The sequence below is a fragment of the Rhamphochromis sp. 'chilingali' genome, assembly GCF_963969265.1.
Source record: "Rhamphochromis sp. 'chilingali' genome assembly, chromosome: 4".
Lineage (NCBI taxonomy): Eukaryota > Metazoa > Chordata > Actinopteri > Cichliformes > Cichlidae > Rhamphochromis > Rhamphochromis sp. 'chilingali'.
The window spans coordinates 17,095,849-17,123,125 of NC_137948.1; the positions used below are offsets into that span (position 1 = coordinate 17,095,849).

General features: G+C 39.7%; 2 protein-coding genes across 2 annotated transcripts in view; both read right to left on the minus strand.

Annotated features, from left to right (window-relative positions):
* Nucleotides 1–476: 476 nt before the first annotated feature.
* LOC308396118 (uncharacterized protein) lies at nt 477–6,326 on the minus strand. The gene is made up of 4 exons (XM_080881216.1): nt 6,270–6,326; nt 3,780–4,242; nt 1,802–1,932; nt 477–1,308 (listed from the first exon to the last, which is right to left on the minus strand). Exons 2-4 carry the CDS (start codon nt 4,232–4,234, stop codon nt 1,136–1,138), a joined length of 759 nt encoding a protein of 252 aa, XP_080737342.1. The 5' UTR covers nt 4,235–4,242; nt 6,270–6,326; the 3' UTR covers nt 477–1,135.
* Nucleotides 6,327–6,757: 431 nt separating this feature from the next.
* rab11fip4b (RAB11 family interacting protein 4 (class II) b) overlaps nt 6,758–27,277 on the minus strand; it is a 30,230-nt gene continuing 9,710 nt past the window's right edge. The window contains exons 2-13 of the mRNA XM_080880901.1: nt 23,577–23,827; nt 22,861–23,046; nt 18,807–18,941; nt 15,977–16,012; nt 14,971–15,070; nt 14,507–14,610; nt 13,929–14,069; nt 13,506–13,587; nt 12,592–12,729; nt 12,247–12,405; nt 10,029–10,172; nt 6,758–9,313 (exon numbers count right to left, since the gene is read on the minus strand). Of these exons, the coding sequence (XP_080737027.1) occupies nt 9,197–9,313; nt 10,029–10,172; nt 12,247–12,405; nt 12,592–12,729; nt 13,506–13,587; nt 13,929–14,069; nt 14,507–14,610; nt 14,971–15,070; nt 15,977–16,012; nt 18,807–18,941; nt 22,861–23,046; nt 23,577–23,827 (1,593 nt within the window). The 3' untranslated portion in view covers nt 6,758–9,196. The remainder of the gene's footprint in view (nt 9,314–10,028; nt 10,173–12,246; nt 12,406–12,591; nt 12,730–13,505; nt 13,588–13,928; nt 14,070–14,506; nt 14,611–14,970; nt 15,071–15,976; nt 16,013–18,806; nt 18,942–22,860; nt 23,047–23,576; nt 23,828–27,277) is intronic.

Here is a 27,277-nt window from a genome sequence, read left to right on the forward strand (position 1 = left end):
ACTATTGTGTTTAAAGAAAAAAAGCATTATGAAAATTGTTACTTGTTACTAATTGCTACTTCATATTAAAACATTTTAAATGGACCCATTTGATTATAAAAATATCTGTAAACATATTTAGTACAACTAAATGGCAATAATCAGCTCAGTGTCTTATTGCATTCTGAATTCAACACCAGGGAGAAATGGGCTGAGCACTATGCAAGTAAATGCCTCTGTCTCTCAAGTCCTTGGGAATGAACCCATTGAACTCCCTGAGGTGTATGGAAATAACTAGCAGAATGCAAAATCTTATATCCACTCTGCCATCTAGTGGCCAGAAGCCATTATTGCTTCTAAAGAGCCGTTAAGTAGCAACAGATGGTAAGGTTTCAAATCCATTTGTTTGTGGTTAAATGGTGAAAAGAAGGTGGGCCTTCTTGTTTAATAACATTTTTTGACAGTGGCGATGAAAAAATGCAGGGTTTAAGCACAAGTTAGAAGAAAATGTGATTTATTATGGTAATAAAAATGATATGAACAACCAGAAAATCACGTTCTTATTACATAATCAAACCATACTTTCTTGGTTAAATCGACTATTCCATGAGTGTCAAAATAAAATAGTTACTTCATGTACTTGCTGTGAACAGGGGGTGTTTATAAACAGATTAAACAGATCTTTCAGCTCAAATGAGCAACTCATAACAACATGGTATTAACTTCAGGCATTTTAAAACACAAAGAAACAGTTAAAACTAGTATTTTGCTCTTTTAGCACAGACAAGAAAAAGAATGGAAATATAAGATGAAAACGAAACAGGAAATGCATGACCTGTGTGAGAAACAGCACTAACTGCAGCAATGAAACTAAAAGTAGTAGTTGTAATAAAACCATCCTTTAAGATCACAAAATCCAAAGTATTTTGTTGTAATATAAAACAAATATAAAACCTGAATTTTAAATATAAAATAGAACCTACAATAAAAAACAACCAGATGGTAACCTAGACTCCACCGCACAATCTTTTACCAATAAAGTTAAATTTAATGTTTTCCACTAAACCAAATGAGAATGAAACAAATATTTTAGAAACAGATGTTGTTAATTCTCATATCAACCATTATTCTAACATATAGGCATACGCCCAGCTTACTAGTCAGCGTCTGCGAATTGGTCTGGCTCAGTGGGAATGATGTGACGGGACCATATCAGGGGGTGCGGGTGGTACACCGCTGGTGTGTAACTGGCTGACACGGGCAGGGCCGCTGTGTCCCTTTGCTTCAGTGTCAGGTCCTGCAAAGCAAAACGGAGGACGTCTTCTGGACCTGAAACAGGCAGCAACACACGTCATAGCCTGAATCCTAAAAGTAGTACTGACACCTACATCAGCTTCAATGAAAACAGGATGCTGAAGGACTGAAACTTGCTGTTTCTAATATTCATTTTTAATTTAGTATATATCCTGGCACTTTTATGCACATTTGACCATTTAAATGAAAGGAAATGTAGATAACACTTTATAACTGCAATGAGCCATTTCAAAGTGGCTCTGTGTGGCAAGACTCGCTTCTCTAAGGACTTTGGTTTCAGCAGTTTTCCTTTATGACAGAAAAGGTAATGACTACTACTACTATTAATACACATCAGGTAAACTTTAAAATTTCCTTGTTTGACCTCAGTGGTGAAGATATATTCAGTAATCAACCTTACAGCAACATAAATTTATAACTTATTACATATGCATGTATATAATAACTAAGACATTTAAATTCAGTACTGTAAAGAGAGTAGATGTCATGAAAATGTTTTTTTCTTTACCATAAGGTCTGACCCCAAAACACATGTTTTTCCAGTCAGAGCGCGTGCCCTCCTGGATCTCTTTTCCCCAGTCTTCCTCCGCTTCTATGGGTGCGGGTGAAAGAATTTCCGGGTAGACGACTTCTTTGTCTCTGCAAGAGGGCTCATGTTAATTAAAGCAGCGGTCCCCAACCTTTTTTGCGCCACGGACCGGTTTATGCCCGACAATATTTTCACGGACCGGCCTTTAAGGTGTCGCGGATAAATACAACAAACTAAAACTAGTACCGGTACCGAAAAAAAGAAAATTTATTCATAACACATGCGAAAAGACCAAGGAAAACCGAGTAAACGATAAAAACGATAACGAAATAACGCTGAAAACCGATAAAAACCCTGAAAACTATACATTTCACACCTGAGCCTCAACTCTCGCGGCCCGGTACCGGTCCGAGGGTTGGGGACCGCTGAATTAAAGTGTTCCATAATCAGAGGGAAGGGAACTTAATTACATATTTGAAATACATTTCTGGTTGTTAGTGGCAGTATTTTTCGCCACAGTTTACATCTGATGTGTGCACAAAAGCATTAATGTTGGAATTACTGTAACTGTGTGCTTTAAAAAAAATGCTATACAAATAAAGTTATATTTATGAGTATTATAGAGTATTTTTATGCTTTAATTCTTGCTGTCATTATGTGAATGAGATGAAAAAAATAATTTACCATTCCCATACGTTTTCACTGAATATAATAATTCAGTACAATATGCACAACTCATTCTTCACATCCAGAAGAAGCTTTGATGCATCTCTCCACTCAGTCTCAAGCATTAAAGGGTTATGGGAAGATGGGCTGTTTATACAAGAGCAGCTGGTCAGGGTGATAGAAGGGCAGCAGGACGGTTATCTGCTCCTTTGTGCAAAGAATTAACCTCCAGCGGGCTGCTCATGTACATGTTTATGTCGCTCCGATGCATCTGTTATCACTTTAATTTGCACCGAAACAAGTGAAATGGATTCACAATGATTTATGCTTTTTACCTGGACACAATGATATCCCTTAAGTCTCTGTGTGTAAATCTACAGACAGATTTGAGCCTAACTATTATGTTTTTAGTGTTCATACTGTGCTGGCTGGAGATTTAAGAGACAGATATGCACAAGAATATTGATATCACTCTCACATGTTACTCACAGCAAGATAAGCAGTTATCTAAAATAATAACTAAAGCATTCAATTTTCTGTCGTCTCATCTGAAACTTCACTCAAGTTGGGACTGAAAGCATTTATTCTTCTACTTCATGAGTATAATTTTTGTACAGGAATACTTTTAATGACTGTTTCCAATACAAAATTATAGTGTGAAATTGTCTGCACTACAGGAGCTTTTATAATTTCACATATTCAATCTATGGACACATCTGAATCCCCCTCGCTCTGTGCACAGTCCCACTGGAATGGCATTCCCTAGGCTGTTCCCATAAATCTGGAAGCATAGAATTGAGAACCCCCCTTGCTTGAAGTAAAGGACCCTGGCTAACCCTAAAAAACAACCCCATAGCATTATCCCTCCTCCATCAAACTTTACAGTTGACTTTTATGCACCTTGTTCTGTACTTCAGGGCTGAGTTGCAATGGTTCGTAATTTATGAGGGAAGAACTTTACAAACTTAACTGATTTATTACAAAAGTGGCATCCTATTACAGTACCCCACTCAGATTTAATGAGGTCTTTAGAACAACCCATTCTTTCACAAATGTTTGTATTTGTTTTTATGCAGAAGGGAGTAAACTTGACTCATCTCCATCAGCTGAGCATTACGTATTACTTATCTGTCTCAGGGCCTCTGCAGTAGTAAATCTTGCTACTCTAGGGCTGTTATTAATGGTCCACTGCAAAACCATTAAAAAAACGTGTTGATTTTAAGTAGAATCAACACATATAGGTATATATAGGCTGGACTTGAGAACTTTAAGATTAAGATAAGTGATGCACCTCTTCTTGTGTCTCGATCTCCTCCACCTTTTCTTCTTCCCTGACGCCGATAGGCTGGGATCTGGTACCTTTTGGTCAATGTTACTGGGTGGAGCACTAACTTTGGCTGAGTTACCACTCAGGAGATCTTCACTGCCGTTTCCATCAGATGCTGGGGCATCACAGAGAGCTGGAATTTTGCATCCTTGTTTCTTGAGGGTCCCTGAGGGTGCTGCTTTTGTACTCTTGCCTTTGTAGCCATAGTTAAAATAATCGTTAATCCTGTATGTGGGTTTAGGACCATGCTGTGTGCCAGCTGGTGTGCTCCTACTGATTCTGCTGGCAGAAGCTGAGCATCCATTGTAAACAACTGCTCCATTAACCAAACCTGTGTTGTTGATCAGATCATTGGTTTTACGGCTGTTGTGATAGGTTCCCCTTCTGTTAGGCTCAAAGTTCATACAAGCCTGAGGCATCGCTTCACCTGTGAAACAGATGGAAGAGATTGGCTGAATTTCTTACATGATTTGTGTCAGTTGAGTGTGATTAGACCAAAAGTGACCCAAATGTTATACTTGGACTTCTTTAGAGACTTTAGTTAATAATGAAAACATGTCATTAACGGCACCAACAGACCTCAGGTTATTTACATATCAAAGAGATTATCTAATTCTTACAGTGACTGACACTGAGAACACAATACTTTCAAATGTAAATTACTGACAAGTCTCCTTCCCTTTATACTAAGGACTGTTGGTTTTAGTGACGTTTCTAAACATATTTCCTGTATTAAAGTCTGATTCACAAACATTTACTTTTAGTGTGAATAGGCAGCTTTGAGCTGACAAATCTGGATATCGTCTGATTAGCAGTAGCTTCATTTTTCAGCATGACAATAATCCCAAACACACTGCCAATGAAGTAAACGCCACATGGAACTAAAAATCCCCCCCACCCACAGTGAAACAGTATCTGTCATGGATTGGCCTTCCCAGAGCTTGGACCTCAACAGTATTGAAACAATGTGCGATCAATTTGTCAGAGGAGGGAACAAAAGCTAGCCAACATCCAAAAGCTTTTGGGTGTCCTTCAGGATGCCTGGAAAACTACTCCTGAAGACCACTTAAAGAAATTACAAGAAAATCTGTCTAAAAGAGACATCCATACCATTATTGACTTTCATTAATTGTAAAAAGCCTGTTTTTGCCTCTTATACTGTTTTTTCCATTTATGTTTGCACATGCTCAATACATCTCTGCACCCATCTCATTCTTTTTCTACGGAGCCCCGCAGGGGACATGGGAGAAAAAAAAAAATTAAGACGGACTTTTCCGAGATCTCGCAAAACTTTTAGCCGCATTCTTTTTTTCTTTTTTTTTTTTTATTGACAAAGCACAAAATACAAATACAAAATAGCAAACACAATGTCAGGGGGTTCGTATAAAAAAGCCAAATAGACACAGTCTATTATAGAATCACATAATATTGAACAGGGAACATAGGTTTACGGTTTTGACAGCTTTTTGATTTTGAGAATGTTGTATGGTTTTAACATATTGTTTGGTTTCATTTAAAAAGCACCGAAAGGATGGTTTTGCGTTAGAAAATTTCGACTTATGTATATGAAATTTAGCCAATAATATCAATAAGTTAATCTTTTAGCCGCATTCTTCGGACGCCGGCTCGAAGCCAACCGGGAGGTCGAGGCACGATGTGCCGGGAAAGCGGTGTTCCACCCGGCTGTAGTAGGTCTCGACCTCCCGTTAGCTTCGAGCTAACGGGAAGAATGCGGCTAAAACTTTTGCGAGATCCCGAGTTTGTTTTGCGAGATCTCGCAAGTCCGTCTTAATTTTTTTTCCTCCCATGTCCCCTGCGGGGCTCCGTATTTTTCCTTTTACAATACCAAAAAAAGATGGGGTGGCTCAAAGCTTTTGCACAGTACTATATAAAAAGTCTAAACTTGGGGAATGGTTTTAATGAGGACTTAAAACTGTGCAATTCATTTTTTGTCTAGTGCATATACTGACTAATGATTGTTTTTGGTGAAATTTAGTTGGTGTGTCTCTGTGAAAACAATGGCTCTGTGTCTCTGTGAAAACAATGGCGGTCCATTAAGCTAAACTTTCAGCCTAAACCTTTTCAGTCAACACCTTTCTTACTTTTTTTGTTAAATAGTTATTTTCATTGGTATTAATAAAAAAACTAAACAAATAATTTAAATCGTAAACAATTTTACCTTAACAATAACCAAACATACTGACACTTAGCTAGCTTTGTGCTCTTTTAACCCCAGTGAATGTAGGCGCCCTGTTTTCTGTTAGCGGGCTAACAACTTTAGCGCCGTTATCAACAGCTATCGTCATGCCGGCTGCTAAAAGTTTGTGAGCTTCCTGTGGGAAGAAAACAACAGGGAGCAGATAACATACACGGAAAGCACCAAGTTATGCGTTCACATGCAAGTTTACCTTAAAACATCACTCACATTATGCTTAATTTTAATTTAACTCTTACCTGCACCGCTGTGTCGGGCACACCAGCCGCGTGCAGCACCCAGCTGATCAAATGAAGCTGCGCAGTTCGCCGATAGGAGGCGCCAGAGTACACAAATACTGCTCCGAGAGCAGGTACAAATAAATATATAAATGAAAGAAGATAAAGAATAAAATCTAAAAATAAAACTAATGTATACAAATAAATAAATGAATGAAATAAATACATAAAACAATAACTGGCATTTATAATCCGCAAAATCTCTAATAACACCTAAATTAACTGTAATGTAATTAGTCAAATTAGGTAAAACTACATGTATAAAAGCACCAGTCACAGTCAAATCAGATAGAAATGTTTTTTCTGTCGTTGCTCCAAAATAATATTGTAAGGAAGATTTATTTAATAATTATTTTTGGGGTTTTTTTTCCCTCAATGCCTGGGCTTACATGGGTATTGACCATACATAACTAAACAGCGCAGTGCTGCCCTTTTACAAAAGGTTGTAAATCTTGCATTTTAAGATTTCCCATATGAGAATACACAATACACACAAACACATAAAATAAAACATTAAAGTTAAAACATTCTCATTTGGCGACATGACTATTTTCATGCCAGCGCAAACACTTTTATTTACAGCAAAGTACATAATGGCAGCTAAGACAGCAGCAGCATACACTTTAGGCACAATGTTTATGTTTTAGAAACTATAGCTGAATTCAAATGAAAATAACAGAAATTTCATGAGACAACATCACTGCCAAAGCCATTTTTTATTGCTATTTAAGATGACTGCATCCAATCGGATCGTCCTAATAACAGAAAGCTAAAAGCCATGAGTTTGTGACAGTTTTTACAGCTCAGTGTGTCTTGAATTTTTGTTTTTTTACTTGAAGAATGGCATAAGTGGATTAAAAGTGAAAAGATTTAAGATGCAAAACAGGACACAGATCAGCAGGTACAGGTAATAAGTTAATATTGCTCATAATAGTCACCGTTTAAGTTAGGAAGACAGTAAACAACCATATATAAAAACCCACTTTGAAACTGATTGAAAATCAGTGGACTTACTGAATCTAACAAAAACCTTGAAAAAAACCTCAAAAATCATTGCTCACTGTGTTTATATAAAAAAAGGAAAGAAAAGAAGATAAACTGGCTTGCATACGTCACAGTCTTGTGCTATACTGCAAACAGGACAGCTAAGCAACAACAATTAGTTTCTTGATTAATCTGTATAAAAGTGTTTTCTCAGTATCAATCTGAAAAAAGATTGGTGAGTGGCACATAAAATACAAATTATCACTAGATAATTACAACATTTACAAGTCATGAAAATGTCATACATAGACAGAAAACGCACTTTCCCAAAAACAGCGTAAATCTATAGCGAGATTACCTCGAAAAATGTCCTCAAAAGGCACAGACAGAAGTAAATGTGACCATGCAAAAGGAAACAAAACCTTTTTTTGTGCAAGGAAGCAAAACTCAAGTTTAGAATAATTACATAATACATGAGATTGTAATTGTTTCCCCTCTGAAAACAATGCCCTCCATATAACAGTACTAAATACTGTACACATGTTGCCAAATGTATTAACCAGTTTCAATGGAAAACTGCTTTTTTGGCCACACAGAAAGTTAATAAGGAATCGTACATTCGTGATATTTACAGTTTAAGAGGGCTTCAGAGTCATTGGGGCTTAAACTACAATCTGCAACCTGCTGTAGGTGCAAATGTGACAAATCAAGTCTTTTGTACCAAAAAGTGAGTCTCCTGTGCACGCTCACATCCGGTATCCAAGTCACTGAACATGAAAAGACAACTTGGTAAACCACGTTACAATGGCTACCAGTCACTCCACCTCACGCTGTACATTCACATCTTTATATTTCTGTGCAACATCATTTGGGGTCTATTACAAAGCAACAGTGACTTTTTATCAAGCTCAAGTTTAGCTAGCAAATAGCAGCCATGGAAGTTACAGTTTGAAGACACTCCTTGGTTGCAGCTTCAGCGCCATAACGCGACACTCAGCGACTCGTCTGTACCAACTAAGGGCCATTTCTCAGTGAAAACTGTTCACCGCTTTAGGACTGATTGATGTACGAAGTGTGGTTTCGTGGAAGACGTGCGCAAGAGTGAACGAAAAACGAAATTTCACTTTCAGTGTACCTTCATCGACTTCACAAAAAGCCTCTTTTGGTAGCATACCTGGCCTATCATGTAACATCCCCACCTGTTTAGGGTCAACGCTCTTCCTTAATTCATCGTCTTCAATTTATAATGTGGGCATCACTCTTTTTCTCTCTCTGACCACTTGTGCCTCGCTTCTTGACCTTCTTTCAGCACATACTTGTCCAAATATGTCATCACACGCACTCAGAGACTGGCAACAGTGGCCTGGCCTGTCTCACTCTGGATTTAAAGTCTGCTTGTCATGTTGCTCTACTGTCTTATTGTGCCTCTCTACGCCATGCCAAACAGCTTCAGGATAAAGCTGTTTACATTTTCTTTTTTTTTCCTCCAGTTTTCATGTCCAGTGTACTAAATCAAGTGAATCTTCAAAGCACGTTGGACACTGAATATTCCTGGAGTTTTCACAAGAGATCAATCTTGTGACTTCAACTCCAGCTCACAGCATAGACAGAATAAAAATGTGATCAAATGAGTAGAACAGTCACAGTAGCATAACCAGTCAGTGAACAATCACTGGCTGAGAAAACTCCCTTTTGTTCAACACAGAATCCCCTTCTACCATCCTGAAGAGACGCTCTTCTTGGCACAAACAGCAGGGGGCGATGCATGTCTGTTTACGTAAGACTGGCTCTGTTTTTCTGTACACTTTCCCCCCCGATTCAGGTCACCCTGCTCTGATCAGACAACTGGAATGATCCTCACTCTCCCAAGATCAGGAACGCTGCTCATTCCAGTTGAGTCGCTGCTAGTTCTTTATCTCTAGAATGGAGGGGTTGTGGTCCAGGATGTTCAGGATGATTTTGTCCATGTACTGCCGCAGACGTAAATTGATCTCCTCTTGCTCCTTCAGGGCTTCCATTAACTAGGGAGAAATATGTACAATACATGTTTATTCATTAGAAAAAAAAAATGTTACTATGATTCAGTTACATGACAATGAGCTCACTGTACTCAAATGGCCACCACAGTTACCACATCTGCATCCATTAGGGCAACTTTTTGATGTAGCAAAAAACCTGCATCAGCTTTGTGATGCTATCATTTCAACATGGACCAAAATCTGAGGAATGTTTCTGTCACCTTGTTGAATCTGTGCCACGAAGAATCGAGGCAATTTCAATGTCACTAGCAAGGTGTACCTAATAAAGTGGCTGTTGACTGTATTATAATTTTAGAAAAAATAAAACTTTTAACCAACCAACCAAAAAAGTAATGCCAATGTTGAAAAAAATCTAACTAATGCACTGAACTCCTCTGAAAACAAGGAATGAAAATAACATTTTAAAAACTGCACAGAAATATGATAACTCATAGTAATGCTCTCCTCATTATGCAGATATAGATTTAATTGTAAAACAGAGGTAGATGCATAACATCGTACTGCTGTGATATGGCCTGAAAAACAGCTATTTCTCACTGTAACTAAGGAACCTGTAAGCACTGAGATAAAACCCTGTCTGGAAGCTGTCAGTAAGACTCAGAATATTAAAAAAATAAAAAATAAAAAATAAAAAAATCACATTGTAGCCGCAGGGGTGTTCATGTTCTTTGTTACAAGTCTGCATAACTGATTTTACCTGGTCTCTGGAGGCATTATCGATCTCAGCAGCTAGAGACTGAGCCTTGGTCTGTGTGGCAAACAAATTCTTGGCTTCATGCAGGCTGAGGCTGATGATCTGACCGTTCAGGTCCTCGTTCTGCTCTCTAAGCTTCTGGTTCTCCTAAAATGCAAAATCAGGGGAGGAGGTGGAGGACAGAGAGCGAGAAAGGACAAGATAAGTTCCTAGGCCATAAAAGTGCACTAAAATGACTTTTTAAAAAAAAGAAAAGACCACTACTCAAGCCACACTCAACCCATTTGACAAAGCACTGCGGTTGGTAGCAGCAAACTCAGCAATGCACGTCTATGTTTGCAGCACCTACGAGATGTAACATGGGTTATGCGTGTTACAGAACAAACTCTTCCCTGCTTTTTCTGGTGTGTTATGAAAGCTCCACAATCAAGTTGCCTTAAACTGCTGACAAGAGGTCAGTTTGCGTTTCCCTTAAGTCTATCCTTAAACATTAGTGAGGGAACTGCAGCGCCCGGTCAGCATGGACAACTTCACTCTACTCCATTGTCGTGATTAGTGGTTAATCGGTAGGTCAGAGGTCACGGAGGCAATTTTACCATCAGACCGGGACGGAGCCGAGCCCCAGTCAACACCAGGTGCTGGTATTCAGGGGGAAGAAAGTCCTGGGACACAAATCGCTGGACACACACACACACAGACATTTACAAAAAGGTGCACAGGCAAGCATAAGAGAGTGAATTCATCCTTCTCGTGGGTGAACAGAGGCCGTGATCCATCACATATAAAACACAGACAGTTTTATTACTTGTCCGAATTCAAAAGACATGCTGGTAACTCTGCTGGGAGGAGCAGATTTAGAGAAAGACAGGACACAAAGGCAGAATGAAACTACTGCTATTACTCCTTTACTTGCTTGCTTGCAAGGTGTGACAAGTTTGGCTCGAAGCCAGGAGGACATGGACCGTATCATGTTAAGTCACTGATAAAACGGACACTGAATGAATCAGCAGTTCTGGCCGGCTGTGCCATTTAAAAGTTACCTCAAGGCCACGTGGGTTTGATAACTCCAGATTTTTATGGTGCCTTTGTCTGGCTTAGGAACATCAAAGCGACATTTCTAATGCATATGAACTCGTGATAAAAAGTCACACAAAAGCTTCTGCACAACTGCTTTTATGCATCTTATCTGAGAGGACATCTGAAAAACACTTTCATCTACTTGCTTATCTCTAATGTTTGCTTTACACCAGGTCTGGCCACTTAACAGGACTGCAACAATAAGATCTGCCTTGTAACTGTAGCAGGCAAAATGTCAGACAAACAGATCTTAAGGAAAAGATAAAGATCACATATCCTCTGCAGCTGGCACGGCATTTAGCAATGCTGAACTTCTCTTTAATGGTTAAAAGATCGGCACAGTACATCGGGGGATCACAGCAGTTCTAATGCACAACAATGTATTCTGGCTGAATGTAGTCTGTGACACTATATGCTCAATTTTCATCTTTTGGTTGTAGCCACAAAAACAGCTTCATGTACACAAGCAGAAAGGTTTATGTTCCTCTGGCAGCCAGTTAGCTGTGTTAAACGTTGTGGAGGTGTACTTCAGAAAAAGTTAAAATACAAAAGGTGCTCATGAAAAGTTGTAAAACTGTATGTGATAACAGTGTATTTTTTTGAGCTGAATTTCTATTTCTAGGGGCGATTACTGTACTGAATGCATCATTCAGCGTGATAGACAGTGGAAACATATACATATGAGCCAATAACTTATAAAATCAGTCAAAAATATTCACATTCAACGCTGAATCAATCAAGTCTAAGAAGCCAGGGTACATGAACTGCTACTCTAATCAAATGAAACATGAATAATCTGTAAATATATATTCATACATTACGTTACATTCAGTCTGTGGCAGCTTAATCTGTACTTCTTACTTCTGTGCATCTACCACCTCCACATGCATGAAAAGCTCCACATAAACACATTTCAAAAAGCAGAAACTCCTCATTTCTGTCATACGATCAAATCAAAACAGCATTTAGATATTTTTGAAAATCCTTAGATTGCTTACATACATTGACTGAAGGATTGTAGAAAGTTTTAAACACTGTTTCATATTCTTATTGTTCATTATTCATAACAAACAGTCTTAAAGCACATTCATTAGCAACAATACTCGCTGAACTGCCTATGCCCAACAGAGCATTTCATCAGTACCTGTTTGAGCCTCTTGACTTCATGCTCTAGCTCCACCTCCCTGCTCCTGTTGTTGAAGTCTGAGAGCCCCGTGGAGGAGCTTGGCCTCCGGCCTGACCTCTCTGCATCCAGCTTGAAGACCTGCAAGTGTTCCAGCTCTCGACGCAGGTCCTCTATCAGCTATGCAGCACAGAAAGAACGAATGAAAAACGTTATATAATGTGCAGAGGCAGCATATTGTAGGTGTAAGTGTATGAGTTGACATAAATGCTGCGAGAGACTGGTTACAGAGAAACTGAATGAGCAACATAACAAACAATCACACCTTGCTGTGTGTGTCTGGTTACATAAAATACTTCCTCCTACCTCCTGCATGGCATCCTTTTCTTTCTGGAACTGATGTCTATTTTGTTTCAGTTTGTCCATCATTTTCTTGTAAAGATCCATCTCATCCTTCAGGCGCAGGCTGGTATCCTCCAGCTTATCTGTCATCCTTTGCTTCTCCTAAGGATAGCCATATATACACACAGCTATAGTTTGAACTTTATTTTCCTTTATTTATCTGTGTGTTTGGTATTCAGGGTCATGGGAGTGCATTTCTGTTGAGCAAACAAGTTTTAGCACCAAGATAAAGTTTGCATTTATATTCTGTGATAAATTGCTTGCACAACATTTTGTAAGCTAGAGTCGGGTTTGGTGTCATTTGCATAGATACAAGTTCATAAATGAGGTGTGGTTCAAAACTAAGATGCTATCTCCACAGATATAATTACTGGCGTCTCTCTTTGGCTTTGTGAATGTTGAAGGAGTTGTCGCTGTGCTCACAGGCGTGGATAGAAATGAGAAAACCCGCCGCGTTCGCAAGAGAAACAGACACCAAACTGCAGAGATTCACACACACACAACCGATGACAGACAACTACTTAACCTTTTAAAGCCTAAGCCATGAAATAAATGGCAGAAAAATAATTTTTTGGAAAATAGAGTGTTTACTGCACCTTCTGACAAAATGTTTTAAAAAATAAATTACATAATAATTTGCAAATATGAGTTTTAACATGTATCATATTTTCCACATAAGGTGGTTTTTTGTTGTTGCAATTTGTTCATTAAAAATGCATTGTGCAATTTCTTTTGGTTTTTCAGAAAAAAAAAGTATACTGATGGTGTAAAAGTCTCAAAAACTCACAAAGACCCATGTATCAACTATAATACATCTGGCTTTAAAAGGTTAAATGACCAACACAGGAAATACAGCCGGAAACGTAAGCAACACTTACCTCATCCAGCTTCTCTGTCTGCGACTTGAGTCGGTTCATGTTAAGGGACATCTCATTATTCTCCTCCTCCAGCTGCTTAACTCTACAGACACAAAATCCCTTATGTCAGCGTGCATTTCTATAGTGTGGCACACAGTCAGCTAAGGCACTGGTTTGGGTAAAATACATGCTGTAGCTGTCCAGAGGCAGATGACTAAAACCCTGGGAGGACTCTCAGAGCTGTTAAGCATTTAGTTCTCCATTTTGCATTTATTTTCTTAAGCGAGCAGGGACATAAACATCATTATCCAAGATATGGTCGGTGTCTAATTCTCTCCGATTATTATTGAACTATAATGAGTTTCACATATTTACATAAAAAAAGATAATGCACAAATAATTGGGAAATGTGCTCAGCAAATTGTGCAACTGTGTGTTTCTCACCGGTTGGTCAGCAGCTCTATCTGTGTGTTCCTGTCTCTCTCCAGCTTGCTGTAAGCCTCTCTGTGGCGTCTCAGGCCCTCCTGCACACTTTGCTCTGCCCGGGTCTCTTGGTCTTTCAGCTGCTCTTCCAGCTCATGAACCCTGATGATGAGGATGATGAACGCATCAGACAACATGATTTATTTTTTTGTTGCAAAGCATAAAAACCGAGCTTACTTTGGAAATGACTAAATGCTGCTGCAATTTTACATGAGTAATTTCAGTCAAATTATCTGCCCTTCATTTTCTTTTGTGCTGCTATAAATTAGACTAGATTCAACTTTAATGAGACTGTGCTGAGGATTGTACAAAGCCAGTGAAATGCAGTTAGCTGGAAGAGAACAGTCTATATACAGAAGTGCAAATGCAAATATACAGCAGCACTTTAAGTATGTTGGCATGTACAGCGAGTATAGCATATATGAGCATAAATAGTGTTGTCAGTGAAGAGATGTGTATGTATAAATTACATGCATGTTACATAATTTTATGCTTATGTTAAGATAAGACTAGTACAAAGGGGAAACAAAGTCCTCTACCTGTGCACTAGCTGAGTGTTCTCCTGCTTCAGTTTGGACTTGAGGTCACTGTTCAGCACGATCTCATTCTCCAGTTCTGCCACCTTCTTCTCAAGAGAAGTGACCTGAGAGAAAAACAAACTGTGAAATTACACCAGAAACTAAATTAAATGTTACAATCCTATGCATCCCATGCATCTAAATTAGGTAATAAAGTTAACAGGGCAAGTTTGTAATTGAAAACAGATTCATAATGTTTTCTTTTTAACTTAGGTTTGCAAATGTAAGAACTGACAGAAATTAGTAAATGTTGCATTTTTAACATGCTGGAGGTGAGTGTTTAGTATCTCAGTTTTTCACTTCCACTGAAAATACTAGATCTGACATGATCACATCCAATGAGGAATCGACTTTTGTTTAAAAAAAACGCAGTCATACAAATCACCACATGGAGCAAACTAACAGAAGGAAACATAAAGTCATACCTTCTCATTGATGTCGGTGTCGCAGGAGTCGATGCTGTCTCGGAAAAGGTCCTCTGTGCTGCCGTTACTGCTGCTCAAGTTGCTGTTGTGGAGCAGCTGCCTGCTCGAACAAACAGATAAACAGCTTAGAGAATATGCTCGGAATAGATCCAGGCAATGACCGGTTCTGGGTGTTTATGTTTCTGCAGCGAAGCTGCTGCAAGGTAACCCAGATATAGGACACTACAGTGCCAAAGAAAAGAAGCTGCTGCAAACAGGATTAACATGAGCATTCTCACACTCACACCCACACAGGTGTGTGTACATCTGGCTGTGATATTTATGTCATAATGTAGTTTTTAGCTTCCCCATTGTAAACTGATGGAATAACGTGGGAAAAACAAGCTGCTGGCCTATTACTGAGATTAGCAACAGAGAGGAGAGGAAACAAAAAGGAGAAAGGGCAGAAGAACAGTTAAAGAGAGCCATAAAGTGAAAGCAGCCATCAAACCAGACAGAGGAGAAAGTAAGAAGAACAGGGAGACAGCCAAGCCTTATATTGAATACATAGATCAGGCCCGACAGGCCATTTTCACTCTGTCACTATAACTCAATTTCTGTGGCTGAAAATAGGACAAAAGCCTAGATACAAAACATCTCACCCACTACAGACCAACAGTCCATGTAGTGGGCCACTCCTGCCACTAAAAAAAGATGATGTCAAACTCGTTTCCTCAGCTCTGAGACAAAAAACAAAAGTTTGTACAGTGTTCTTGGCTCTATAATTCTTTGAATAACTAGTTAGAAATTAACCTATTTAGTGTGTGCAGTGATAGGACAGCTGAGAGATCAGGAAGCACTAGTTGATAATCTTGCTCTGTGTACGTCACTATGTCAACAAGATCGAACAAGCACGTGTAGGGCGGGCTGTATAATGCATAAACACGCAGAGGACAACTGAGTGACTTTGCCTGTAACGCACAGAAGCACATGCATGTGGACACAAATGCAAAGGTGAAAAGCCTACCTTCCAAAAGCAGTGCTGGAGATTTTCCTGTTGGGGCTACAAGGAGAAGAACAAGATTTCAGATTCTTTTCAGTCAATCATCATCATCTGTCCAGACACATAGCTCAACAATACAGTGGATGTAACCACTAATTTTAGCCATTTAGTGCGAGAGAGAGTAGGAAGCATTGGAAAAATGATCGCTGAAGGTCACTATTAATATTATTTTAGCCCTTGGTGAACAGGGCTTTCTGTCAGCTCTAGAGGGGGGACAAAGGCCCAAAGAGTTTCTGTATGATGTGCCTGGGATTCACATTAGATTAATAAAAATGAGCAAACACACTGCAGGGTTACCCAGTTGACAGCTGACACTGATATAAAGCGAACATCATCATTAAGTCCTGGCACAAAACACTAGGCTTTCAAGGCTGGAGGATAAACAAAGTTAACGCAGCAGAATAGAGTGCAATTCGACCATTTTTATAAAAACAGCCTATTCTGTGCAAAAAATGATCACTGTTGTCTCTACAGTATGACTATGGGGCTTATGTGTGATGATGTCATACAGTTTCTCCTTGCTAACAGTTTAAGAACAAGATGCACTGTTTCCTTACAGCTAATGTTTCAGTTAAACTCACACCAACTCATGACTCCAAGGTGCCCAGTTCTTAAAAGAAAAACAAGCCCAGACCATCATCCCTCTACCTCTGTGCTTGGCAGTTGTTTTGAGGCGTTTGTGGTTTGTTCAGAGTCTGAGATGTAGCTCTAAGGTCTTTTTAAAAAATTTTTTTGCAATTCCTCTTATTTTGGGGTGAATTTATCCCTCCTGGGAAGAATGGCAGCTGTTTTGAATGCATCTCCTTTCAGAATAATGGACTTGACATGATTTGGAAATGGCTTTAAAATCCTTCTCAGATTGATGGGCAGCAAAAATTGTGTCACTAAGATGCATCACTGCCACAGACCTGAATGCACCAGCCTAGCAAAGTGCCAAAGCCTCTGCTTTTACAGAGGTGCTCACACTTCCTGGTGATCAGTTAATCAGGTGTGTTTGATAAGCAGCGCCTGGCAGTGACTTTGCCTCTTAGGTGCTGTGGGAGAAGTAAGGGTATGATAAGTTTTTCACAGGACTGTACAGAGTGGTTTGAAGATTTTTCCCCCCATGATACACCAGTGTGTGAATGTGTGTGTGAATGGGTGAATGACTGAATGTAGTGTAAAGCGCTTTGGGGTCCATAGGGACTAAGTAAAGCGCTATACAAATACAGGCCATTTACCATGACTTTACATTCAGTAGAAACAAATGTAAATTCATGTGAAAGGTTTGAAATTTATTCCCTATATATTTTTTATCTACACAAATTGCAAACATATGTTACAGTACGAGACTTTATCTAAAAGCTCATTCAGTCTGTAATTTACCAGCATTCTTACGTACAAAATTGAAAAATAAACAACAATCATCTGTAGCATTGTTTATAAAACAGAATCCCAAAATAGCATTATAAGCAGGTAATAGATGAACGCATTCACCAATCCAAGCATATGTTTTACAGCCTTAAATTACTTGAATGTATTTGCTATTAAATATAATAAGAGCTCAGACAAAAATCTGAAGGTTTGGATAACCTGTTCAATTCTTTACCATCCTGAACCTCATCAAACTCAGTCTCTAAATTAATACCCCTTTATTAACACAGCCCTTCTGTGAAGACCTAACACTACTCTGCCTGCGACTGGCTTGTGCTTGTCAGGGTCGGATACACGAAAACATGAAAAATAACTGTATGTGGATGTGGGTGTGTTTTTCAAACGCTGACACAGACGACAGGGAACAGAAGCAGCACGTCTCACAATGCATTCGAGAATTTCAGCTTTGGATTTTATTACATTTCTATTTTGGTAAAAACATTTACCCGCCAGCGTGGCAGCTAAACTTCGGTGATTGACACACCAAATGAAAAAACTATCCGGGTGACAATTTAAGAGCCTGTTTACAAAACATAAAACATTGTCTAAGCAACTTTATGTTGTGCTTAAATGGTTAACCCTTAATGAATTCTGACCATAGGAGAAGAATATAAACAAGTAATTCTTTAAATCTTTTAAGCCTTCTCTATTGCAGTATCTACAAGGGACTAACCCCCATAGAGTCCAACATCCATGTTTCAAATTGTACTCTAAGACATTTTTCTTAGTTGAATTTTCTAAAAAGTGTGCGTCTGGATGCCTGTGCATGTGTGTATTTGTGTTTCCAGGTGGACTGTACAGTTATTAATGGTCACTGCGGATTATGTTTCTAATAATAGTTTCCCTATTACAATGGGCGGTGAGGTAAGCTCAGGAGTGACAGCCTTACATAACGATCAATTAGAGTTTGTGTGTGAGCATGTGGAGAGATGATGTGTTCAGTCATGTGTGAAACCAGGCGAGGAATCATTTAAGACTCTGTAACAATGTGAGATCATTCACATTAAATGACAGTTTAAGAAAAAGAGCCACAGATAACAGTGTCTCCTGGGTCAGTACAATGTGAGTGGATGAATACACTTTAAATTCGGGATAGTTCACTTACGAGCTGACAGCATCTGTTTCTTCTCACGTAACAGTAGGGTGGATCCTTCCTGTCTCTTGTATAAATGAATTATTGTCTTCTATGTTTAGACAAATTACCTGCCAGGATAAATAACTCTAATTTCCAAAGAAACAAGGCATGTGTGCTCTTGTTTCGAAGCTTCTGCTAGTGGGAAATGTGTACTCTGCCTGGGAAAATTGCAGACTACGAAGGATTTTTGGAAATTATTAAATTATAAGATGACATCACTGTGTGTATGCGTTATGCGTGTCCTACCTGTTTGCTTTCAGGTTTTTGAGGCGAGCATCCAGGTCATTTAGCAGGTTGACCTTTTTACTGCACTGAGAACAGTAGACATCCGTCATTTCTCCGGTGTAATGGTGACGCACCTTACGAGGAGTCTGACCCGCACTATCAACACAAAGACACACAGTAACATAGACACAGTTACTGAAACCAATCAGACCATTTATCAAGAAATAGCGAATGATGCACTCTGGACCTTATTTACATTTAATCATTAGTTATTATTTGGATTATTGTAGGTTATTTACCTTACAATATAAAGCATCTTGACAACTGTTGTTGTTATTTGGAGCTATATAAGTAAAACTGAATTAAATTGAACCTCTCACGAAAACAAAAAATAACAACATTGTTGCCCATCTATTGCTGGATTATCACTTTTAAGGTCTGATCTGAACATAAACCGCACAATCTTCATGTAGTTCGGAATAACTTTGTGAAATCGTGTTCGTTACTCCTAAAAAAGTCAAAACAGTTCGACATTAAGTTTTAAGCATTCCTCTAATCTTCTTCTTTTTTTTTTTTAACTTTAAGATCAATATCTTGACTAGAAACTAGAAATTGTACTTTTTGCAGACGGTTATTCAAATGTCTTTGCTGTTCTGAGCTGTCTAAAAGTTCTTGCAAATCTGGGCCTCATTTTGAATTTAAATCTCCCTGCCAACTCCATTTGATAAGTTTTATCTGCTTGGTATGTGTGAAAGGAGCATGGTGCTGTAAAGCCAGTCTTTCAGCTGGGAGACGTAATCCCATTAAACACGGGCTTTTGATGAATATTAATGTGGCCTTAAGGGCAAAAACTCCTAAGCTACAGTGCTACAGTCAAAACTCTGAATAATATGAAGTTGGTACTATTCTAGGACAGAGACTGCACCCTCCCAGTCTGTGGTTCCCTTTGCCCCAAGTGATTTAGTAGGAATACTGAATCATAGCAATAATGAGACACTTACAGAGGGTTAATTCTTTCGAATCACTCTATGTCAAACACATCAGGACATAAAATTATCAATTTGTCATCACTGTTTTGGTAAACCCTTTAGTTTGTGCAGCAATTAGTATAAGAAAGCTCAAATAAAATGACTTAATTCAATGTTTGCAGATTTATAGTTTCTTTTGATGATGCAGGCAGGAGCACGTGTTTGTGATGTTTTAATGTTCAAGCATTTGACTGATGCAGGATTTCTGGTTCCACATTTGTTCCCATTTCCACAGATTTTAGGCAAAGCAGAGATTATAGGAATCCAACCAACCCCAAGTTTGCACACAGTTCTCAAACAAAGCAAGATCAAGTTGCCAACGAGCCACATGCTACGCGCAAGCTGAATTTTGTTGGTTAAAAAGATGGCTAGAACAGGAAAGAGGAAACCACGGCAGGTTTCACTACGAAGAAAAAGACGAGTGGAAAAAACCCCCCATCAAAAATAGAAAATAAAACACAAAAAGAAAAAAAGAATGCTTCTTTCCCTGCTGCTTCACTTTCACTGTTGTCTTTCCACAACAGGGTCTAAGCTAAAAAAGCCAGCAACAGCACAAACATGAACAAAAGTGAGCCAAATTACTGGTTCCTGGCTGCATACCTTTGACACTGCGTCATACAAGAGTGTGCTGTCATATCTGGCGCTGCAAAGATCTGTGCAGCACCCGCAGTACCAATATTGTAACATGTCGGGTCTTTTAGCAGACAACTCCACCACAATGAATGTCCAAAACAACACTGTCCATATAAAAGCAGTCAATTGTTGAAATAAGATTCAACTGGGACCTGATGAATAATAGACTACAATGAATAAAAGAAATGGGTCTGCTACACGTTACACCTACAGGAACTGCTCTGTCATGAAAACTAATGCCGTGAAGCTCCCAGCACACAGTATTTGTGCTGATGTTAATGCCAGAGGAGGTTTGGAACTCTTAAGCTATTGAGCCAGCACAGCGTTGGCGACTTTTAAACACTATGCACCTCAGCACTTGGCAACCTTGCTCTGTAACTTTATGTGGTCTCCCAGTTTGTGGCCGAGTTGCTGTGGTTCCTAAATGTGTCAGCTTTGAATAAATATCTCTTACAAGTGATTGTGGAATCTGTAGAAGGGAGGAAATTTCACAAACCAACTTGTAGCAATGGTGGATTCCTGTTACAGCAAAATGCCTCAGAGAGCTCTTTAGAATGACCCATTCTTTCACAAATGTTTGCAAAGGCAGACTCCACGGTCAGGTGCTTGATCTCATATACCTGTCCCAGTGGGACTGAAAACACCCGAATCCACAAAATAGCTACAGTGGGGCAAAAAAGTATTTAGTCAGCCACCGATTGTGCAAGTTCCCCCACCTAAAATGATGAAAGAGGTCAGTAATTTGCACCAGAGGTACACTTCAACTGTGAGAGACAGAATGTGAAAAAAAAAAATCCATGAATCCACATGGTAGGATTTGTAAAGAATTTATTCGTAAATCAGGGTGGAAAATAAGTATTTGGTCACCTCAAACAAGGAAAATCTCTGGCTCTCACAGACCTGTAACGTCTTCTGTAAGAAGCTTTTCTGTCCCCCACTCGTTACCTGTATGAATGGCACCTGTTTGAACTCATCATCTGTATAAAAGACACCTGTCCACAGCCTCAAACAGTCAGACTCCAAACTCCGCCATGGCCAAGACCAAAGAGCTTTCGAAGGACACCAGGAAAAGTATTGTAGACCTGCACCAGACTGGGAAGAGTGAATCTACAATAGGCAAGCAGCTTGGTGTGAAAAAATCAACTGTGGGAGCAATCATCAGAAAATGGAAGACATACAAGACCACTGATAATCTCCCTCGATCTGGGGCTCCACGCAAGATCTCATCCCGTGGGGTCAAAATGATCATGAGAACGGTGAGCAAAGATCCCAGAACCACACGGGGGGACCTGGTGAATGACCTGCAGAGAGCTGGGACCAAAGTAACAAAGGTCACCATCAGTAACACACTACAACGGCAGGGAATCAAATCCCGCAGTGCCAGACGTGTTCCGCTGCTGCAGCCAGTGCATGTCCAGGCCCGTCTGAAGTTTGCCAGAGAGCACATGGATGATACAGCAGAGGATTGGGAGAATGTCATGTGGTCAGATGAAACCAAAGTAGAACTTTTTGGTATAAACTCAACTCGTCGTGTTTGGAGGAAGAAGAATACTGAGTTGCATCCCAAGAACACCATACCTACTGTGAAGCATGGGGGTGGAAACATCATGCTATGGGGCTGTTTTTCTGCCAAGGGGACAGGACGACTGATCCGTGTTAAGGACAGAATGAATGGGGCCATGTATCGTGAGATTTTGAGCCAAAACCTCCTTCCATCAGTGAGAACTTTGAAGATGAAACGAGGCTGGGTCTTCCAACATGACAATGAGCCAAAACACACCGCCCGGGCAACAAAGGAGTGGCTCCGTAAGAAGCATCTGAAAGTCCTGGAGTGGCCTAGCCAGTCTCCAGACCTCAACCCCATAGAAAATCTGTGGCGGGAGTTGAAAGTCCGTGTTGCTCGGCGACAGCCCCAAAACATCACTGCTCTCGAGAAGATCTGCATGGAGGAATGGGCCAAAATACCAGCTACTGTGTGTGCAAACCTGGTAAAGACCTATAGTAAACGTTTGACCTCTGTTATTGCCAACAAAGGTTATGTTACAAAGTATTGAGTTGTATTTTTGTTATTGACCAAATACTTATTTTCCACCCTGATTTACGAATAAGTTCTTTACAAATCCTACCATGTGGATTCATGGATTTTTTTTTCACGTTCTGTCTCTCACAGTTGAAGTGTACCTCTGGTGCAAATTACTGACCTCTGTCATCATTTTAGGTGGGGGAACTTGCACAATCGGTGGCTGACTAAATACTTTTTTGCCCCACTGTACAAGTATGTTTTTTAATGTCACGATTTTCACTATATTGAGGATCAGCATTAACACTGAATATAGTTATGAATGTAGAACGTAGTCTTATAGTTACGAGTACCCCAACATGAAAAAAAATGTTTTTCTTTAGCTCGCTCCCACCTCGAGGGCACAGATGAGCCAAGGTCGGAATAACCGTTGGTACGAGCCTCGTCGTCCGGACAAGGGCTGCTGGGAGTGTAGTCTGGCTCCTCCCCTTCTCCGTAGTCTTCAAACTGCTCCTCGTACAGAGAAGCCGACGAACGTGTTGACAGGTCAGAGGTCACAGAGATACTGGTCTGACCGCACCTGAAGAAAGAGAGGGAGATGTTGGCTCCATAATCTGAAGTTGTCTTTATTTTCGATATAAATTGAAATGGAGAAGTTTCTAGCTCAACTTCATCCACTTCTCCCAGTGTGCACAGAGAAGAGATTATAGTCTGAAGATGGTAAAGCTCCAGTCGGGTCAAGTAATAAAGTCGTTCTGTATATGCTAAGTGCTGCCGGAGCTCTAACTGCATCCAAATAAACAAAACTGCTTCATATGCAAGTAATGCAAATAATGGCACTTTTATGGTAACAGATCCTACTTTACTTTGACTCTAGAACTTATATTTCTCATGAGAATAAATGCATTAAATAGAGGAACTGGCAGTGGCTGTCAGACTTAGGAATTTTAGAGAATATAACAAAACAGGAGCATCAAGCTCAAAGAAACAACACAGAGCAAAGTCTGTGAAACAAACTAAAAGACATCTGAATGAACCTGAAAGTGAAGTGATCACGAATCAGTGACAAAAACAGAATGTGTAAGTTAAAAATGACCCAAGACTGCTTACTTCTCCCCGGGAAAAAAGAGATCCCCTAGCGTGTCTTCCTTGTCTCCCAGTCTGGTGAGCCCGTCTGAGGTTTCCGAACCCTGAGTGCTTTCCACAGCGCTGTCTCTGTCCGATTCCCTCTCCTTGCCTTCGTCTGCCACCTCCTCCTCAGGCTCCTCCACCTCTTCTGGGAACAGCTGGCACTCACGGACGGGGTCAGGATAGGCCCGCGTGCACATGATGACCGGACAAACCTGATCCTCCTCAGCACCCTGCAGAAGCCAGAAGGGGACAAGCACAGATTAGCATCAGTTTGAACAAGGCCACACAATTATTAGTAGCGAAAGACAAGATAAACAAAATATTTGCCCTGAATGATATCCCAAATGTCTTAAGTTTAAAACATCAAAGTATGATCTTTAGAGTTTGTACCAGAGAATTTAAAGCATTTTTGGACCTCAACTGAACCACCTCCAGGCCTCAGTATCAGAGACTTTTGTGTTTTGAAGCTATCAGAAGTAGACAATGCATGCATACACACCGGCATCATTTCCATAAGCTTATCTAATGTCAAAACATATATTTCTACATCCCCAAAACTGTCAGTGGAGTTAAAATCTAGACTTTGTTGTGGCCAAGCCATCTGTGATACCATATTCAGGTATTCTGACCTCCGTTTATTTGGGGCCATAACATTAGACTTTAGATTATGATCTGAACAATGCCAGATCATAATCCTGCCCCTACAGGCTTGTAGGACAGGGACAAGGCATTATCTGCTTCTCGTCATACTCTAATGTGCCCATCACTCTGGAAAAGGGTAAATCTGGACTCATCTGCCCATGTGACCTTTTTCCATCCCTTCAGAGTAGAATCTTAATGTGCCCTGACAAACTGAAGCCTTTTTCTGATTAATTTGACTGATAAGTGCTTTTCTTAAGGCTAAACAGCTGTTTATTCCCTTTGTAAGTGTGAAAATGCTCACACTCAAACACAGTACTGCTGATATTTTCTGATTTAATCTCACAAAATTTTCTCCAATTGCGATCATTAAAAAAATTAAATCGGACAGTTCTTAACCTATATTCATGCAGTTTCAGCAACATCTTTAAGTTGTTTTTTTTATCTGACGCAGGCCACTAACGTGACCCGTCTAAGCCACAGTAAAAGGTTTTCCATGACAATGTTCATGTCCATGTCTCTTTACAATGAGAAACTACTCACTGCATCACTGAAGGTTAAATAACCTGTTTCCAGTCAAAACATAAGAATCACTGCAGTGATTATCCAGTGGAGGGCTCTCACCTATTTGCTTAGTAGCCACAATGCCCAAGGGGGCAAAACTGTAAAAAATTGAATGCTTTTATGGGTCGTCTGACATTTCAGGTCTTCTAAAGCTGTAACTCTCACGAATACCACCACTGTCACAGTTATTTTCACCTTCAGGCATAAAGAGGTCAAACAATTTAACTGACTATATTATGGCAAATCATGGAAATATTTTTACTCCTTTACAGTGCAGAGCACGATAGTGTATCTAGATAATATACCATAAATCTGCAAGTAGGAAGAATCAAAAATGAGCAAATGCAACCAGAGGCATTCAATGTTTTGCAGTTGTTTATATCTGAATAATGTTTTATATATTAGACAGTGGAGTTCGTGTTGAGTTCACTGTTTTTAGCAGGGCTGTTCAGTCATTTGATTTCCCACTTAGTAAATTCCTTCACTGTGGGAATCATCCTAAGTTCACACCAGGGGGGTCTGGAGGTCTACGGGGGTGAAAGGGTGATGGGCCAGAGGTCATGGGTCTCACTCCTTCTTGTTTCACCCTCCAAAAATCTGGTCTAATGCAACAGAGAACAAAGCCTTATCTCAGCATGACCGAACAGCTGAAACATGGAGGAGCAGGACAAAGAATGAGGGGCAGGTGAAGAGGTGGATAACGAGAAGAGAGAGCAGGGTAAGTAATATGTTTTAGAGAGTCAGGAAATTGGAAAAGTGGGTGGGAGAGTGAATAACGAGCTAACGAGGGAGGTGAAGGAATAATGCAACAATGCAATGAGAGACTGGAAAGGAGCTAGCAGTACAGTGTGTATGAGGATGAGATTAGTCAAAGAATGAGCCATGGGAATAAAAGAGATGCAAGACAGGAGGACAGGCAACACAGCAGAGGATAGTCAGGTTAGTTTGTAACAACATTGCAAACAAAGGATTAAAGAATCTCTGCACCTCTCTCGCTCTCAAAAACTCTATGTGCTTATTTGGATTCAAACCAGAAATAGTGAGGAGCTACAGTATACCCAAAGTTTCCACAGAATATCTCCATTGCTTCATTTGATGAAGTGTGATGTAGTGGTGATAACTGTCACAAAGCATTCTGCAGGTTCAAACAAAAGCCTTTCTGTGTAGTGCTTCAATGATGCTTTGGCTTTCTTCCACAGTCCAAAGGCACGCATATTATGTTAATGTATAAATTAGGCCTGTGATGGACTGTTGACCCTAACTCAATAACCGTTATGGATGGATGGATGGACTGTGCAAGAGCAGCTTAACGGTTTTATTTTGATGGTCAAAGAGTTTAACAGCTGAAAAATAGTTAAAATCACACTGCATACTGTATAACTTTCCTTTAAATGCTGTAAATCAATTCTATAACAGAAGATAAATGCTGTTTGTACTTAAAAGGTCTTGTGAAAATTACAATGCTGTTATAAAGCATTAATAAACAAAGACTAATTATGCATGTAAGTCCACTGGAAAACAAAGTTTCAGATGATTATAAAATTATGAGGAAGGATTTTGCATGTATGCTTATGGAGAAGTAAATAAAAAAAAGTAGCCTATCCATTTACAACACAAACTGAGGCACTGCATCATCACAAAGAGCCAACATGGGGTGTGAGTCACAGAGAATAAAAAAAAGGATAAAGGTCTCTTTAGCATTCCTTCCCTGCAGCAGAGAAAGAGAAACAGTGTGCGGCAAGGAAGCAGGCAGCCCCACTCTCGGTACTCTGTTCTGCAACAATTCAGAAAACCGAACAAGCTAACACAGTGGGCGACGTGACACCTGCTGTGAAGAGACAAGAGAAGGTTTTTCAAATGCTCCTCAGCAGAGGCTGGAAATGTCAGAAATCACACCCATGCAAAGAATATACCATCAACACTACAGTGTTATACTGACATTAACTGGAAAGCTTTACTTTACTCGGAACACCATGCATTGTTGTGGTAATAAAGGCGTAATAATAAACTTTGTCCAAAGTAAACATTTTGACACGCTGCCTTTTTTGTGTCATTTACATTCATTTTGGTACCGAAATGTGAGACAATATGGGTTATACGCTGAATACAAACCTAAAGATAAGACCAGAGGAAATGAAAGTAACTTGGAGACATACAAGCTGCCAAAATGACAAAGAGAAACCACATGACTTGCCCTTTTAATTAGGTGATATGGTGCATGAAGACGGCATATAACCGACACCAGATCTCCATACAGACATGTAAAAAAATAATTTCACTTCATCGCCACAGTTGTGGATACATTTGGGAGATTTAACTGTAACTGATTAATGTGCAGAAAGGTCCAATCAGAACAGTCAAATTAAATATGAAATAATGAAATATTGGTTTGCGGGGAGAAAAACGTAAACTTGCCAAGAGATCATCTTTGTGGGGGGGGGGGGTCACCAAAACAGTGGATCATCTGACTTCATGTC

What these genes read in the sequence shown, in the direction of transcription:
- LOC308396118 (XM_080881216.1), bottom strand. Translation starts at nt 4,234, where the DNA reads ATGCCTCAGGCTTGTATGAACTTTGAGCCTAACAGAAGGGGAACCTAT. An exon ending in AGATCGAGACACAAGAAGAG is followed by an intron (nt 1,933 to 3,779) that starts GTGCATCACTTA and finishes GCCCTCTTGCAG; the next exon opens with AGACAAAGAAGTCGTCTACC. An exon ending in TTTTGGGGTCAGACCTTATG is followed by an intron (nt 1,309 to 1,801) that starts GTAAAGAAAAAA and finishes TGCCTGTTTCAG; the next exon opens with GTCCAGAAGACGTCCTCCGT.